At 36.6% G+C, this 18,356-nt stretch overlaps 3 protein-coding genes across 3 annotated transcripts; 1 reads left to right on the plus strand and 2 right to left on the minus strand.

The window, feature by feature from the left end:
• The first annotated feature begins 4,150 nt into the window (after positions 1 to 4,150).
• On the plus strand, positions 4,151 to 6,121 carry LOC143564615 (mitochondrial fission 1 protein A-like). The gene is made up of 5 exons (XM_077051838.1): positions 4,151 to 4,255; positions 4,399 to 4,537; positions 4,622 to 4,743; positions 5,844 to 5,907; positions 6,001 to 6,121. Exons 1-5 carry the CDS (start codon positions 4,175 to 4,177, stop codon positions 6,084 to 6,086), a joined length of 492 nt encoding a protein of 163 aa, XP_076907953.1. The 5' UTR covers positions 4,151 to 4,174; the 3' UTR covers positions 6,087 to 6,121.
• Positions 6,122 to 6,846: 725 nt separating this feature from the next.
• On the minus strand, positions 6,847 to 8,409 carry LOC143564624 (UPF0481 protein At3g47200-like). Its single transcript, XM_077051845.1, has one exon. It carries the CDS (start codon positions 8,407 to 8,409, stop codon positions 6,928 to 6,930), a length of 1,482 nt encoding a protein of 493 aa, XP_076907960.1. The 3' UTR covers positions 6,847 to 6,927.
• Positions 8,410 to 14,484: 6,075 nt separating this feature from the next.
• LOC143564633 (AUGMIN subunit 1) lies at positions 14,485 to 17,968 on the minus strand. Its single transcript, XM_077051853.1, has 6 exons — positions 17,689 to 17,968; positions 17,319 to 17,451; positions 17,110 to 17,244; positions 16,878 to 17,001; positions 14,810 to 14,947; positions 14,485 to 14,651 (listed from the first exon to the last, which is right to left on the minus strand). The coding sequence occupies exons 1-6, from the start codon at positions 17,966 to 17,968 to the stop codon at positions 14,541 to 14,543; spliced, it is 921 nt and encodes a 306-aa protein (XP_076907968.1). The 3' UTR covers positions 14,485 to 14,540.
• Between the last annotated feature and the right edge of the window lie 388 nt (positions 17,969 to 18,356).

An 18,356-nucleotide genomic window follows, 5' to 3' on the forward strand; every position in this document is an offset into this window, starting at 1 on the left:
TTAGGGATCCTAATTCAGTTTTTTAAATAGATAACAAATTGTGTTTACCTATTTATGCAAATTATGTGGTAATTTTATATTGCAATTTAATCAATTTCAATTCCACTTTTTCCTATTTTTTCTTGATTAACGATGAACCTACCATCAGAATCCTCAATTCCTCCTTTGGAAAGTCTCTGACATTCTCTGAATTTGGTTTTGTTTTGGTTTTGTCAACTTTGTTTGGTTATGATTTTCCAAGAGTTTTATGAAAGTATTGTGACTTGGCGAATAATTTTTTGATTATAAAAGTTAAAAAAAAGGTTTAATAAATTAATGGTAATCAATAATATGTTATAGTTTGAAGTTATGCCCAATAAAACGCTTGTTTGGACCACTTAAAGGCTAAAAGGGGTAAAACGTTAAAGCGGAATTAAAGCGGTAAATTACCGAAATACCGGTACCGAACCGATATATTCGGTACAGTATTCGGTATCTATTTTTCCTCAAATTCGGTATCGTATTTTTGGTATTGGTACCGGTAAGGTACCGATCTCATCCCTAATCCACAGCCATTAAACAAGCTCCATACCCAGAAACATGATTGTTAAATCTTTAAGTATAATCATACCATAACTGAGTGTGTTGATCTAATTGAGTGTGTTGATCGCACGGCTATCATGAATTGAACAATGAAATCTGATACATCGAACTTGTTAAGGCTTCCAAATAAAAATAAAAAAGCATTATGTGTGTCTATATATATATATATATATATGATCAGGATCATGTGAGAACTTTTTAGGAATTGAGAACTATAAGAACCATTTTGCACCACAAAAAAACCCAAAAATAAAAAAAATCATAAAACAAAAAAAACACAAAAATACAAAAAGTAAAAAAACCAAAGTTCTTATTTATCATCCCGGTTTCTAAAAAAAAATTCTCGGTTTAGCTAAATTATACATATACATATATGTATAATATGTAGATATATGTACACACATGTTTTTTTCCTATACACATATGTATAATTTAAGGTAAATGATAATGTACTTATGTGTACATTACATAACTAGAGATTAAATGAAAGTATACATATGTGTATAGGTATAATACGAATTAAAAAGAAAAAAAATCGGTTTTTTTTATTATACATATATGTATAATATGTACACACATGTTTTTTCCTATACACATATGTATAATTTAAGGTAAATGATAATGTACATATGTGTATATTACGTAACTAGAGATTAAATGAAAGTATACATATGTGTATAGGTATAATACAAATTAAAAAGAAAAAAAAATTCAGTTTTTTTTTAATAAAACCGGAATGAAATATAAGAATTTTGGTTTTTTTACTTTTTTTAAATTTTTGGTTTTGTTTGTTTTATAATTTTTTTAATATTTTTAGATGGTTTTTTTAGTGGTCCAAAATGGTTATCAAAGTTCTCAATTTGCCAATGGTTCTCTTAGGATCCTTACCCTATATATATATATATATATATATATAGGGTTAGGTTAAAATAAAAACCCACTTGAGTTGTGAAAACTCTAGAAACTCATCCTCAACCACATGTTTTTAATTAAAGTTTAAATCTTGTGGTCCACAATTAAAGTTAATAAAAATTATAAACATATATATAACATTTTCTCTCTCCTGAAAACATATATAAAAATTAGTAAAAAAAATGTTAAAAAATAGCAAAAAAATGTTTTTTTGATTTTTTGATGTTTTTTATTAAATGTAACAACACATATTACGAAACAATGTTACGTAGGGTTTCACGGGTTTTCACAACTCAAGTGGGTTTTCATTTTATACTTCCCCTATATATATATATATATATATATATATATATATATATATATATATATATATATATATAGGGAGAGGATAAAGAGATAACTCACATTTAGAGAGAAAACTAAAAAACTCCTAAAAACTAATAAAGAATTATTTTTAATTAAAAATAAAAAAATATTTTCAAAATTCTGTTTTAGCTATTATTCTTATATTTTCTTATATTTCACTCAAAAAATATAAAAAAATAAAAAAAAATTAAAAAAAAACCGACTGTAATGCACATACGTATTACTGTGCGATACCGTTGTATTACACATGTGTATTACTATGTATTTTTGAGCTTAATAGTGTTTTATTGCATATATTCAATATTTGTGTATTGTATATGTGTAGTAGTGTAGTATTATATGGAAAAAAAATAATAATAAAATAAAAGTCGATGTGGTGCACATGTGCGTTAATGTTGTATTACACATACGTACTAATGTGTATTCGATGTGTGTATTAGTCTTATATTGCATATATACGATAGTGTGTATCAAATATGTGCAACAGTGTTGTATTCTATGCAATACAAACACTTTTGCATATATGCAATGCACACTATTACACATGCGCACTATACCGACGAGGTTACCAACAAGGTTTTTTTTTTTGAACCAATAACAACATATAAGAATAATGGAAAAAAAAATAAACTTCAAAAAAAAAATTTAAAAGTTAAAAATAGTTTTTTAGAAATTTTTAGGAGTTTTTAAGTTTTCTTTTTAAGAGAAGTTTTCACTAGAACCCACCCTATATATATGTGTGTGGGGGGGGGGAAGGTTCATGTGTATTTTAGTCTTAACATGAGAACGTAGAAAATAATATCAATTTATAAAAAAAAAATGAGAACGTAAGAAACAATACCAACTACTATACCAATCTACATAAACAACTATTTATAATAACAAAGAAAAAAACCTAAAAAATACAACAAAAGAATCAAAATCAAGAACAAAATAATAACAACAAATACCAGCAAATACTTATATCAGCAAAAGAAAAATTCTAATAATAACAACAAAATATAAATAAGAAAATATTTATAACGTCTCATAATCGAAAATTAGCAAATACGAACAAAAAATAACAACAAACACTTATAAAAATAAACCTAATAATAACAGAAAATTAGTTCTCACTGTTTTCATGTTAAGAATAAAATGTATTTGATCCTATTTCTCTCTCTCTCTCTCTCTCTCTTTATATATATATATATATATATATATATATATAATCGGCAGCTTAAAAACAAGTATATCTATTGGTTTTGTGGTAAAATTGTGTGTTGCTAACTTGCAAGTCATTAGTTCAAGACTCATTATTAGCACTTTTTTGTTGGGTTTTTTAAACAATTATCATAAAAGAGCCACAAGATCTCATTTCGATTTAGGCCTCTAGATCGTTGAGCCGGCCCTGGCTACAAGCCTAGTTTTATTTTGCCTAATAGTACTATCCGCATGAAATTCGGTGCAATAAAGTCGTCTGGAACCAACGATGTGCCAATGCACGGGCCGGAACTAAGGACTAGGTATTGTTTTTATGCAAAGCATCAAGTCCATTATGCACTGCCTCCGTCCATTTAAGGTGTTTGGCAACGGTCCGTCTTGAAACCCTTCGGGATCATTAGAGGCAAAGAGAGCGCTATGAAGAGCATGATGGTCGAGATGCGATAAACTGGTATGATGACGGGGTTCGAATATATCAACCTTTGCACATGGAATCATATGTTGTGTTTTAAAGGGAGATGTTTATAACCCTAATCTAATTTTGCGAAGTGTGGCAGTTCCAACTTTAATTTACCAGCTACTTTTTTCATAGCTTTGATATGAGCTGCAGAGCCCACTCTGGAAACAGAGATACCCACATTAATAGTGGGTCAGATTCCAACATTGAATAGGTCGGCAGATAAGAATATTTGTCCATCAGTAATCAAAATGACATTAGTAGGAATATAAGCCAAAACGTCTCCCGATTAGGTTTCAATATTGGTAAAGCGGTCATACTTCCTTCACCTAAAAGAGAACATAATTTAGCAACTCTTTCCAAAAGACGTGAATGTAAATAAAAAACATCCTCTGGACAAGCCTCGCACTTCGTCATAGATGAGACATTTGACGATATGCTTAAAAGGAGGGTGATAATATTGTTATCCAAATGAAATGCCCAAGAGAGCTTAGAGTAGCCGACACTCTGATTTGTAGAAGTTCACGTGTATTGGATTGTGGGCTCGGCCCAATAACCAAAGCCCGATAGAAGGATGAATCGGCCCAATGTATCACAAGCAAAGCAGAAGAAAAGTTGATAGGCTTGTGTCTCCGTAACGGGTGTGGCGCAAAGATGAACCAGATATTGGAATCGGTGAGTTCCTTCTTCTCCGGCGGAGATCAGCTCCCATGGTGCTCTCGTGATATCATTGCGGTACCACTTTCTCATTCATCACACACTTTTAGGGGAAATTATTAACCTTTAAATTTCTCAATATAATAATAAACATTATGATATCAAATTATATTATCGAGGATGATATTAGTGCTAACTAATTGTTCTAGTAATGTTATTAGGGCTGTGAGAAAGAGGTTTCGGAGGCTGCAAGTGATGCGTCTGATGAGGCGAAGGCCGAGAGCATCATGCGGTTATCTTGGGCTTTGGTTCATTCTAGGCAACCCGAAGATGTCAACCGTGGTATCGCCATGCTTGAAGGTATTTTTAGTTTACGTTTGATTCAGCTTTTGGACCAAGCGTGTAACTTGAAATTCTAGAAAGTAATTAAGCGTCTCTCTGCAGCTTCGATTGACAATACCAACAGCCCGCTGCAAAAGAGGGAGAAGATATATCTGCTAGCTGTTGGATACTATCGAAACGGTGACTTTTCGAGGAGTAGGATGCTTCTTGATCAATGCTTAGAGGTTTTTTTCTCTCTTTCTTTTCGTTTTTGTGAATTATTCATTATGAATATGTTTGTTTCTGATAATCAATTTAGGCTTTTTATATACTGCAAATAAATTTGTGTTTAGTAACTAAGGTGTATGCTGAGAGTTTCTGTAGTAATGGTCATTGTAAATTGTAAATTACATCTCTGTTCTCATCTATTGGTATCTAGTGTTCTGAATCATAGTTGATTTAATAAACAATTTAACAAAATAAGCAGCGGAAGTAAATCAATAAGACACAATGATTTCAATGCAAAACAGTCATCACAGATTAATATTAACAAACTAAGTTCATACAATAAGTAGTAATTTCCCCTCAACTAGATAGGACTCTTTTCTCACACACTCATATGAGTAAGATGAAAAACTATTACAAATAGATACCCGATTACAATGACAATAGGGACTAAGTACTGTGTGAGAGAGAGTGGCCTCAGCTGGCGTTATTATGAGACAGGTAACATTCTAAGGGTTGTATGCGAAATAGACGATCACCAAACCACTGATTTACAAAGTAAATGACTGATGCTAAAGAACAACTTCATATGCTAACTGCTGATCAGTTGTTCTGTCAGTTCTTTGGCAGTGCTTAAGACTTCAGCACTTTATCATTAGCTGCATTAGTTTAACCTTCAGTTCTTTCATGCTTAAGTTTTTGACGGTTTTAAGCTCTTCTGTCTTCACATCATGAGGGATTTTAGTACTTTTGCAAAACTTCAGTTTTTCTTCAGAAGCACTGATAAACATAAGTTGTGAGATTTCTTTAGCTCTTATTGTAACACATACATACCAGGAAGAATGACTTTTGGTGATGTTAATTTTCTAATAGTTGTCGAGTGTGAAATAAGAGCCTAGTGGTCCATGATTATTGTCAGCCATTGTAATGCTTGTTTGATGATACTCTTATAAGGTTCAAAGGTGTGTCAAATACGACTTAATTGGATTGAAATCTGATGAAGTTGCACATTAATATAAATCAAATGTGCATTATTAGGCTTTCTTTTAAGTTATGAAGTATGCCACATGGCAATTATATGGAAGGTGATTGTATGAGTGATTTAATGGTGTGGTTATAGATTGCACCGGATTGGAGGCAAGCTTTAACGCTTAAGCAGGCGATAGAAGATCGCGTCACCAAAGGTCCTCGTTTTATTTCTTGTGGATATTATTATTCATGTGTTGTTAGGTCAACATTTGCTCACAATAAACATACTTTTATCATCATTCTAGCAGATGGTGTGATTGGAATGGGCATTAGTGCTACTGCTGTTGGGCTTATAGCTGGCGGGATTGCTGCAGCATTTCTCCGGAGGCACTAATTAATCTCCGGTCATGACTTACATTAATAACATCACCTGTTTAAATGATTTTGTAGTTAGCTGGTAATCATTTTCTATAAACCCTTTGCTTCTCTTCTACATGCCATTCTTTATTTATACTATCATTGCACATGATATGTTTAGAAATAATAAAATGTTTTTTTGTATTGATATTTATATTTTAATAAATAAATAGAAGTTTGTTCATGCTATATATGAAACATTGAAAAGCATACATGGGGTATGTTCTGACCCACCATCTTTTATGATTGCTCAGCACCTAAAATGATTGCACATGATAACAATATTGACACCTCATGAATTTTTGTATGTTTGCTCAGCACCTTAAGTAGTTACAGATGATGTTTCACTTGATATCACAATAATGACACCGTGTATGATGTATGCGGGTGGTTCTACACTTCTAGACATGTATCGTATTCGTATGCCCCACCAAACCCATCATTCACCCTCTCCTCCACATCATCGTCACATCATTCAACCCTAATTCATCTTTCAAACACGGAAGTGTTCATCTTTCACCCATTTTTTTAATAAATTTAACCGTTTAACGGTTGTGATCAAGTTCAGTCGAGCAGGTTGATCGGGTTTTATTTTTCTTCGGCCCCAAGGCACTCAGGGTGGTGCACCTGTTGTCGGCCCTGAAGCGCACTCCGTCTCCCCTTATAATCTTATGAAAACAAGTATATCTTATAAAAACAAATATATCTCATACATATATAACGTGTTACACTTTTATAAAAGTAAAACAATTCCAATGTTAGTAGTTTATAAAACAATGTATGTGAGGAAAACATACTTCAAATCAAATCAAGCACGCTTAAGGCTTATTTAAGTATTGTTTAAGAAGCTTCACAAGAACCTCATTGGAGTGATCTGGAACTGGCTCGATCGTGAAATAAGTCTGCACAAAACTAGATAACAAAATAGCAGCAGCCACCAGCAAAGCCACCGTCTTCCACGGGCTACAAAAGTACACATTAATCAACTCCGCCACCCAAGTCTTATACCTGCTTTTACAGTGCTTCTCGAGCTCTCGTCGGAGCTGATGAAACATGTACAAATTAACCGCTGGGATCTCAATCTCATCATACATCCTCACCACGTCTTTATCACTACTCAGACTATGAATCAACACACCATTATTTCTCATCTCCTTCACATCATCACAGCGAATGATTAACGATTTCATTACGCGAAGATACGTCGATACTCTAAAGTCATTTGGGTTATGCGCGCACATTTCGTACGCGATCATGTTCAAGTATATAGCTTTCGTGTTTGACGACACCGCTCTACGCACGAGGGCGAGCTCTCCGTAACAATAATGGGAGTGGAACTTAATACCTTCGTTCTTTGACTCATCGTGTGCACATTTCAAGAAAATCCCTTTTGCTTTGAGTTCGGTTACCGAAGCAAAAGATCGATTTCGTTTTACATAGTTATAATCTTCAACCACGTCTTTCTTGTTATATCGTCTTCGCCCCATGCTCGAATTTTTCGATGACCGGAGAGCAAGACAAGCCGAAAGTGAGATGAAATAAGATCGGTAAAGCTCTAGAAGATGAAGCGGTTTGTTGTTTCCAAGCACCTTTTCGTCCCGAATAACCACCTCGCCATAGTTTAAGTAGTTAAAGAAACCGTTAAGAATATCTTCACCTTTATCATCCGGGAACTTCTCGTTTAACAAAACTTCAAGTACTACAAACGGGATCTGGTTCTCGAGCAAGAATATGTCACGAGCGACGTTTGCCAATCTTAACGCACCCAAATGCTCATTAAACAACATTACCTTAATATTTTCGCACGATATGCATTCAATAAAGAACAAAATAAAGCAGCCATCACGCAACATCATCCGACTGAACTCCTCATCATTGTAAGCATCGGTAGAGCCATCGATATAACACTTTCTTGCCTCGTGTACCACCTCAAACACCTTGTTGTATAAGAACTTAATACTTTTTCCAGTGCCTGAACGATACTCTTCAAGTGTTATGAGTTTGTACTCCTCCGCTTTAGCTAGACGAGTTTGTTTATAGTGGTACGGGCCGAGTGAAACCACTGCTGGCTCATAGCAATTGCGGTTCTTAAGGCCTTTCTCGCTTTCTAAGAGTAATGGTGGCACTTTTTGGATGTGTCGTTGGCGCTTGTGGTCTTGGCTGGTCTCCATGCCTCTAACGCAGTCAACCCACTCGCTGATCACGCTAATATTATTATTATTGCCATTATTGGTGATGTCAACCACTACATCCTCCGTTTCGGTCATCTCCTTCTCCATTGAGTTTGAGTATGTCTTCATGCTGTCCAAATATGATTAAGTAATGATAATCATTAATAAACACACACACATTAAAAATAAAGCAAAGATAATGTCATTTCAAATAGAAGTATTTAATTATTATTTATCAAGTAGCTAGTGAATTCAATATCAAATGTTATTATAAAGAAAACTAACTCAAAAACTTGATTACAACTCATATCACAGTTCGGAATTTATAGACTACAACTCGAATTGTAACTAATTGATGGATATAACCAACTTGTTATAATCTAACTAAAGCACTTAAGACTTAACCAACTCTGACTGACTTGCTAATTTCGATTGCTCCATATTTACCAACTTGTGAATTCAGTCTGGAAATTATCTATCAACAAGTTTGTTGTGTTAGCTACACATAATTTTTGTTAAATTGTTTTTGTATCTATACTTTGAAAACATAATGAGGGGGGAGTGGGGTAAGCTTACCTACCGGCGTTACTTTAGGTGACCACTTAAAATCTCAGTTCTAAGACCACTATTAACTACTTTGCACTATACCTACTATTTTATTAGCATATCCTGATCCTGATTGCCACAATCTACAGTTTTGTTCTGTTCACAAGATATTGTCATTCTGCCCAACCGTTGACAACCACCGCTATGCCAGACTCATCCAATCACCACTGCTATAGGGGCCCAATAGTCGGACATCATGATCGAAACTCTTACATATATCAATTTCTCCGGCTTCTTTAGCCAATAAACGTATGTGCTAGTGTGTATATATACATACATATAAATATATATGTAGGGGAGGAGAGAGAGATAGAGGGTACCTTTCAGGTGTCATTGAAGACATGTATGGCTTGCCTGAAATGAAGTGATGTGAAGAAAGCTTAAGATATGTGAGTGTATAGCAGTAAAGGCGTGGTGGTTGTATATATGCACTAATTCAGAGAATGAGTAAATATTGGTTGAAACTATAGTTAATTTGGCATCGATTCGTTCTACTTCTTTTTTATATTGCTTGCTTTATTCCATTTGTCATTACACTTATCTTAAATAAACTATGAATATAATATCCAGCAAGCACCACTTCAATACAATCTCATTTTGCGAGAATAAAAAATATTAAATAATGAAAAATAGAGTATAGTGACATTTGTAAAGCAGTAAAACTGCTCGATAAAATCAGTCAAAAACACTCACTCTCCTCTTCTCCCCCTTACCTCACAGAAAACGTTTAAGAACGTTCTTTCATAAAGCTGACCCTCTTCTTCACACCAAGGTCTCCTTCCTCCGCACAATACTCGTTAAAGAACACCTTGTCGAAGCACGAGATGAATCTGACCTGATCCATGACGATGTTTCCACGGATTTCGAGATGAACGAACCACGTCTTGATCTTCTCCGGCTGGTTGGGATCTGCAATGACTTTTTGGGGGTGTGGAGGTGACCGCTAAGAAATCTCCAGGATCTCTTGTTCACAGACACAAAAATATGGTGGTGGCTCTTATTGAGAATGACCCACCCCTAATAAGGAGGTGGAGACCTCCTTATATAGGGAGCCTCATGGCCACCATCATGGTACCCTAATGGGCCTAGCCCAGTTAGGGTTACCTCCACAAAACCCCCTCAGCCCAATAACATTGTATTAGTCCATATAATAAAATAAGCCAAACATAATAAATTTAGGGTCGTAAAACCGGGTTTAGTACCATACCCCTACAAGCCCCCCAAGTCCAGCGTTGCTCCTGGGCGCGCAAGCGTTTAGGTGGAGCGCTGGACTTTATGAGGTGTGTTAGGGCGTGAGGCGGTTTTTTCCCTTTTCTTCGGCCTTATCTTTATTGTCTTTGAGTTTTGGGAGGTTTTCTTCATGATGGTGACGTGTTGTGGTTTTTATGATAATGATGGTGCACTAGCATGAATAAGATATAGCACGCCGAATAATAAAAGCCTGCGCGCGAGGTGACTTACGAGCTATGAGAATAATAAAGCTTGCGCGCGAGGCGACTTATGAGCTATGAGAATAATAAAAGCTTGCGCGCGAGGCGACTTACGAGCTATAAGAATAATAAAGCTTGCGCGCGTGAGGCGACTTACGAGCTGTAAAAATAATGAAGCATGCGCGCGAGGCGACTTATGGATCTATGAGAATAATGAAGCCTGCGCGCGTGGCGTCTTACGAGCTATAAGAATAATAAAAGCTTGCGCTCGAGGCGTCTTACGAGCTATAAGAATAATAAAAGCTTGCGCGCGAGGCGTCTTACGAGCTATATGAATAATAAAGCTTGCGCGCGTGAGGCGACTTACGAGCTGTAAAAATAATGAAGCCTGCGCGCGAGGCGACTTACGGATCTATGAGAATAATGAAGCCTGCGCGCGTGGCGTCTTACGAGCTATAAGAATAATAAAAGCTTGCGCGCGAGGCGTCTTACGAGCTATAAGAATAATAAAAGCTTGCGCGCGAGGCGTCTTACGAGCTATATGAATAATAAAGCTTGCGCGCGTGAGGCGACTTACGAGCTGTAAAAATAATGAAGCCTGCGCGCGAGGCGACTTACGGATCTGAGAATAATGAAGCCTGCGCGCGTGGCGTCTTACGAGCTATAAGAATAATAAAAGCTTGCGCGCGAGGCGTCTTACGAGCTATAAGGATAATAAAAGCTTGCGCGCGAGGCGTCTTACGAGCTATATGAATAATAAAGCTTGTGCGCGTGAGGCGACTTACGAGCTGTAAAAATAATGAAGCCTGCGCGCGAGGCGACTTACGGATCTATGAGTTTGAGGATTCCCAACCTTTAAGTTTGGCGCGTAGCCATATGGGATATTATGAGGATTCCCAACCTTTAAGTATGGCGCGTAGCCATATGGGATATTATGAGGATTCCCAACCTTTAAGTATGGCGCGTAGCCATATGGGATATTATGAGGATTCCCAACCTTTAAGTATGGCGCGTAGCCATATGGGATATTATGAGGATTCCCAACCTTTAAGTATGGCGCGTAGCCATGTGAGTACAATCATGGTTGTTCTTATCCTGATTTGGATTAGACTGTTCATTTGTTATGTCGCTTACGCGCGGCCTGCGCAATGTCTCCTTTATTCTCACGCGCAGATGTGGTGCGTGAGCGTGCATGATGCGTGAGCATCTAATATGCATGAGCATACGTGAAGCCCAATAACATATGTGATGCGTGAGCATATGAGATACGTGAGCATGTGATATGCGTGAGCATACGTGATGCGTGAGCATATGTGGTATGCGCCACGAGCATAGGTTTTGGCTGTCTTCATGAGCATGTGATATGCGTGAGCTGTGGCGTAGAGTAATCGCCGGGAGCGCGCATGCGACCCGCTGTGGCCTAGAGTGATCGCCGGGAGCGCGCATGCGACCCGCTGTGACGTAGAGTGATCGCCGGGAGCGCGCATGCAATTCGCTGTGGCGTAGAGTGATCGCCGGGGGCGCGCATGCGACCCGCTGTGGCGTAGAGTGATCGCCGGGGGCGCGCATGCGACCCGCTGTGGCGTAGAGTGATCGCCGGGGGCGCGCATGCGACCCGCTGTGGCGTAGAGTGATCGCCGGGAGCGCGCATGCGGAATCCGAAGTTGATCCACAGGGAGCGATTTTGATCCGCGGTGGCGCGCACGATCTAGAGATTTTGAATATCCACATCAGGTAGGTTTTATGTAAAACCAACAGATCTAATAGGATGTATAGATCTATGAATATGAAGTGTGACTGTTGCTCAAACGAACCCAGATCTGAAAAAATCATAACTAGATTTGATATATTTCACTTAGAAAAAACACAGATCTAAGGGTTTTCCCCAAAAGTTCGGTGGTATTTCTTCCTGTGTACTTCCAGATCTGAAAGTATTTTTTAGATCTACGGATTTTTGGATTTCCATAGAACATATCTGAAAGAAGAAACCGTAGACCCGAGATATTGATGAACATATCAGAGGGCCGAGACGAGAAGCGAAGCGTGGTTCATTGCCGCCCCACGGATGACGCCAATGTCGAAGCACGAGATGAATCTGACCTGATCCATGACGATGTTTCCACGGATTTCGAGATGAACGAACCACGTCTTGATCTTCTTCTCCGGCTGGTTGGGATCTGCAATGACTTTTTGGGGGTGTGGAGGTGACCGCTAAGAAATCTCCAGGATCTCTTGTTCACAGACACAAAAATATGGTGGTGGCTCTTATTGAGAATGACCGACCCCTAATAAGGAGGTGGAGACCTCCTTATATAGGGAGCCTCATGGCCACCATCATGGTACCCTAATGGGCCTAGCCCAGTTAGGGTTACCTCCACAAAACCCCCTCAGCCCAATAACATTGTATTAGTCCATATAATAAAATAAGCCAAACATAATAAATTTAGGGTCGTAAAACCGGGTTTAGTACCATACCCCTACACACCTCAAAACCAACTGTCCAGGATAATGTTTTGTTAATAATGAAAGGTAAAAAGTATTATCTTTCTTTAGAAGTTGTACGCTCATTTATCATTAAAATCAAAACGATTACAATAAAGTGGTAGGTAAACGGGCAACAAGCTGCATCGCAACCCCTCTTTTGAATAGCAAACCAATTCTACTAAAAACAAAGCGTTGGGTCGTAGGAGACGACAAAGTACCATGAACGACATGCTGAACCCTGTTTAGAAAATTCACCGCCTCCGAGACCAGAAATCCAAATGTATCAAAAGCAAAATTATGAAACACATATTAATTTTCTAAACAGCTTTTCTTTAAAATAAATAAATAAATAAGTAATCTTTTGGTACCACACACTTTTCTTTGTCAAGTTTCTAATATGTTACGTGGCAAAACATTGATACTTTACTATTGGAATGATGACTTGTTTTGTATTTATGATGACCACGAATAAATGAATAATAAGTCAAAAGCTGTTAAAGAATATTAGAGAAAGAAAAGCAATTGACTAGTAATTATAATCATAAGTTGGCCGGTCACACTTAAAAAAGTATAATAAAATCAGTCAAAAAAAGGTTACTTGTATTCAACATTTCAACCGATCTAATATAAAAAAGGCAGGGGGTAACAAATCCGTTCGTGAGCTACTTGTAATGCAACCGATTCAATTGACTACTTTTGAACCATTTTTGTTTAGATTAACCATCTATTCATACCGGTTGAACTAATGAATCAGATCAATTATTAGACTGATTGTTCCAACTTTTATGCACCTTTTTCATTTCTTTACAAATTTTTACTATGCATTTGCATTTTAGACTTCATATTTTGTTTTGTTTTTTTTTCATGCACTATATTCCGTTCAAATTACAACTTCACACCATAGTTCCCTAATCACGGCTTGCTCCAGTACGGGAACGCGAACTGGGTACGCGCTTCACTATAGGGGGGGAGGGGGTATTCGGTACGGTGGGGGTAAGTTCATTTCGGTACAATGTAACATAGAGTCCTGGTAGTGCCGTAGTGCACCCATTTCAAAACAAAAATTACCAAACTCCAAGATCCAAGTTACCACAACATAAAATCCAAATTCCAAATTCCAAAACAATAAAGAAAACAGAAACATAAAGAACTGAAATTGAAGATGAAATTTGGCAGTAAATTGAAGAAGAGTAGAGATACTTTTGTAGGTTGTTTATTTAATGGCTGTGCATTAATTGGAATTCGTACACGATGAATATATTCGCGCAAGGCCAAAAAGTTCGTAGGCCTAAACCGAAGTTCAATATGCACTCAATAAATTCGATCTGGCACGCCAAAAATTGATCCGGAATGCATACTCCATAATGATCGAATCGATTTGAATTCAACTGTGACCGCGGTACCACCCAATTGAATTCACAATTGGTATGTTTGCAATTTCGATCCGGTACAAATTGTGCCAATATAAAATTCACAGCTCATATAGCGACTTCGGTAACTCTATTCACACCTAAAAAATACTAAGTATGTCCATATATCTACTTTTAAATTATTTATATATACATATGTAGAAGATCATGCTATATTTTTTCCACTTTCATGCAGACAAGTGAATGTACCTTTATATACTAAAACCCAATCTTGAAAACAGATCCTTCAACAAAATGAACATCCAGTAACAGTAACAATAACATAATAAGTGGTCTCATTTGCTATACATGAATAAACTGAAATACATATTCAATCTTCTGAGGTAGCAAGAGCTGATTGCAATACATCTTCAAACTGCTTCTCAGCAACATTATATTGCCTTTTCTTCTCCTCAATTGCAAGTGCAGCCAATGCTTTGTCCTGCAAGCAACCACATTCACCTTAAAACTAATCTTTGTATTTTGAGCCAAAAACATGTCTTTCACATTGTGCCCTTATTGTAAGGGGCATTAGAAGCCAATTACTTTTATCAACCAAGTGAAATGTAACAATTTTCAAAAACAAGGTGTATAACTTACAGGTGGCAAGTCTTGATAGCTTCTCAAAGTATCAAGAATCGGCTTTGTTTTCTTCTCTAAATCTTTTCTATGCTCAGCCATTTCCACCAGCATTCCATGGCTGATCTCAGGAGTGTAGCCCACACGGTTAAGCATCGACTGTTGAAAACAGCTCTGTATTAGCGTTTCAATGATTGATAGCTGATGAGTTTGTGACAGTAGATATAGACATGCACGCATGTGTGTAGAAGAGAGATCGTAATGTATCTAGCATCTTTAACAAAGAGAAATGGTTATAATGATGATACTACATTGCTGTTTATTAATAAATTAGGTCATGTTGATATCATGGTAGGTACTTAAGAAGAGGAGGGGTTAAGTTCTTTAAATTTAAGAAGTGTGCATGTAAAGAGGTGAGAGGGATGTAGCTTTTGGTTGTACAAAGAGCAACACTCCATGAGTACGTGTAAATAAAGCTCTCACCTCATGCTTGGCTTTTGAGACCTAAACGCCACATAACACTTCACGCTTTTTATAACTAAGATGCCAACTATAAGTAAAGCATCACTAAGATGCCAACTTTTGAGACCTCGTGCTTGGTAATTACCTGTCATACATGTTACTTTGTTAAAAAAAACATCTGTTGAACTTCCAATTACATTTTTTTCCTTACCATTCTAACTTATATGTAAAACATATTGAAGATATGATAAGTTAAATACATATCAACATCACCATAAACTGTTTGAAATATTTTTTAAAAATATAAATTTCATGAAAATCTAGGTCTTAAAATGTGTAACGCGCTCCGATGCGTTTGGTCCTAAAATCCTATGAGCAATACGAGCACATCACGTATGTGATGCGCTCTTTAAAAAATAACTAAAATCCAACATGCGTAAATATCTGCAATTCGTGTTGTCTCAGTAAGCTAAACTAAAAACAAAGAAACACTAATATATGACAGTAAGATAAAATTAAAAACAAAGGCATACTAATGCATGACACTAAGCTAAAATTCACACTTTTCCTCCTCTAGATCATGTTGGGCGCATCATAGCAAATTATGCACGCATCACGAAAACGCAACGCAACGCAACAAGCACATCACACATTATGCACGCATTTTGAAACCAACTAATTATTCTAGTAATATTTTTTAGGGTCGCCAGAAAGAAGTTTCTGAGGCTGCAGATGATACAAGTAATGAGGCGAAGGCTGAGAGCATCACGTGGTTATATTGGGCCTTGGTTCATTCCAGGCAACCCCAAGATGTGAACCGTGGAATAGCTATGCTTGAAGGTAATTTAATTAGACTGTTGTATATTTGAGCTCTCATTTTTGGACTATGCGTGTAACTTGAAATCCTAGAAAGTAACTAAACGTCTTTCTGCAACTTCAATTGTCAATACCAACAACCCACTGCAAAAGAGAGAAAAAATATATCTACTAGCTGTTGGATACTATCGAAATGATGACGTTATAAGGAGTAGGATGCTTCTTGAACAATGTTTAGAGGTTTTTTTCTCTCTTTCCCATTTTTTTTTGTTTTAATAATTATTCATAACAAATATATTCTTTCTGATAATCAATTTAATTTTATTATATACAGCAAAATAAATTGCTAGAGAAGGATATAAATTTCAAATGATAAGTTTATATTTTATAGCATACAAAATATATATCATATGATTCTTTTCGGTACAACCTTTTTAGAATGATAAAAGTTTGTTTTTTCAAATAATTAAGCTAATAGTGCAAATAGAATGAAACACTGCTAGAGAAGGATAAAAAGAAAACAAAAACTATATTTTCGAGTACGGTTCAGGCAAACATGTATATGGTTTTGGGTAATCGGGCCGGGTATCACCTAATCCCATATCTGTCTCATACCCGCCAAAAGGTTAAAACTAATCCCATACTTGGTCCCATATCCCTCCCGAGTGATTCGGGTTTTCGGTATTTCCATCGAGGTCATGCTACTTCGCCATCTATATGTACAGTGACCCATACATGCACTTGAAACTAAGAAAAATACCTGTGAGTTCTTAAATTTGTTTCATGCAAAACAGAAAAATAAAGACTTTACCTTGTAGTTGGAATATTGTTGAAGGTATTGTCTCTCCTTTGAAACCAAAATTGCCAGGTTTGTTTTCCAACCTTCCATTTGGGCCTCGCAAGGAGCCACATCATCTTCAAGTTGTGCAAGTGTTCTACCAAAATAATGTCAGGTTAGAACTAATACGTCAACTGTATTTTTCTAATCTTGTGTTTTTTGTCTACACATTAATAACTTCCATTAGCCACACAGGCGGGCTTACCTCTTCAAATAAGTCAATCTTGCTATCGCCTTCCGGGTATAATCCAGAAGAATTTTAGACTCCTTCTGCACTTTAGCCCTCTTATCCTCCACTCCAGTCTTTCTTAGTGAAACATCTCCCATGGCCACAAGAAAACTATATAAATGATGAATCTATAAATAAACATAATAAACGAATATATGACATTATAGCGAGAAGACATTACTCACCTGCTCAGCTCAGTGTCTCTAATGTTCATCAAATTTGCCACATTGGCGAGAACTTGTGATGATGCAACCACATTTGCTGGCAAGCCTTCTTGTGCTAGCCCCACATTCTCTAATATCTCTCTAATCCTCGCAGCTAAGAAACACAAACAAAAAATTTGTTTGTTCGATTATATGTGTGTGTTGAGTTAAAGTTAAATGAACAAACTCTAACATGCCCCCATTCGTGTTCTCGGTTCGTTTACAGGCCTACTTATATGCTCATGTTAAAACTGACTAATTCTGCATGTTTACACTCACTCAACCAAATTATTCAAAGCAATAATCATAAATTGTAATTCTCTAATAATTTAGGGCAAAATAAAGAGACAACCTTGGGATCGATATTCGGCGGCTTTGAGTCGAAAATCGTTGGCGATTATGGTGGCAGCTTGGGTTTTGGCTTGAGAAACAGTGGCCAGATTATGCAAATGCGAAATGGTGCGAGAGGTGCATTCGAAATCAGGAACATGGTCTTTACCAGCCGCATCGAATTGAGAAGCTAGCCAGGATTTAACCTCACTGATTTTGTTGGCATCGAAGGATCCGCTGCTGCTGCTGGTTCTTGACAAATCGGTTACGGGTGGGGTGGGATAATCGGGTGAATCGCTCATAATTTGGGGGTGGTGATGGTTCGATTCAAAAATCAAAAGCAGATCGGGATATAGGCCGCCGGCAAGGGTTCAAATTTTTATTTTATTGGTTCATGTTTATTTAGAGCATGTTTTGGTCCAAAAAGCCTATATATTAAAATGTGTTTGGCAATCATAAAAATCTTTCTTATTTTAGATTTTTGAAATCGTTGAAAACCAATTTTCCAAAATCCCTAAATCCTGACTTTTTAAAATGACTTTTTGAAAAAACCAATAAGCATTTTTCAAACTCAATCCCAAACATGTTTAGTAATAAACTGTTTTTTACTTAATTGGGTGAGATTGTGGCTATTTTTTACCATATGTAAAATTGCTAGTGTGAAGGAACATGTGTGCTACCAAACTTCTA

Source organism: Bidens hawaiensis, unplaced genomic scaffold (genome assembly GCF_021521415.1).
Source record: "Bidens hawaiensis isolate Kalapana, Puna unplaced genomic scaffold, B.hawaiensis_p1.1 tig00001206_1, whole genome shotgun sequence".
Classification (NCBI taxonomy): domain Eukaryota; kingdom Viridiplantae; phylum Streptophyta; class Magnoliopsida; order Asterales; family Asteraceae; genus Bidens; species Bidens hawaiensis.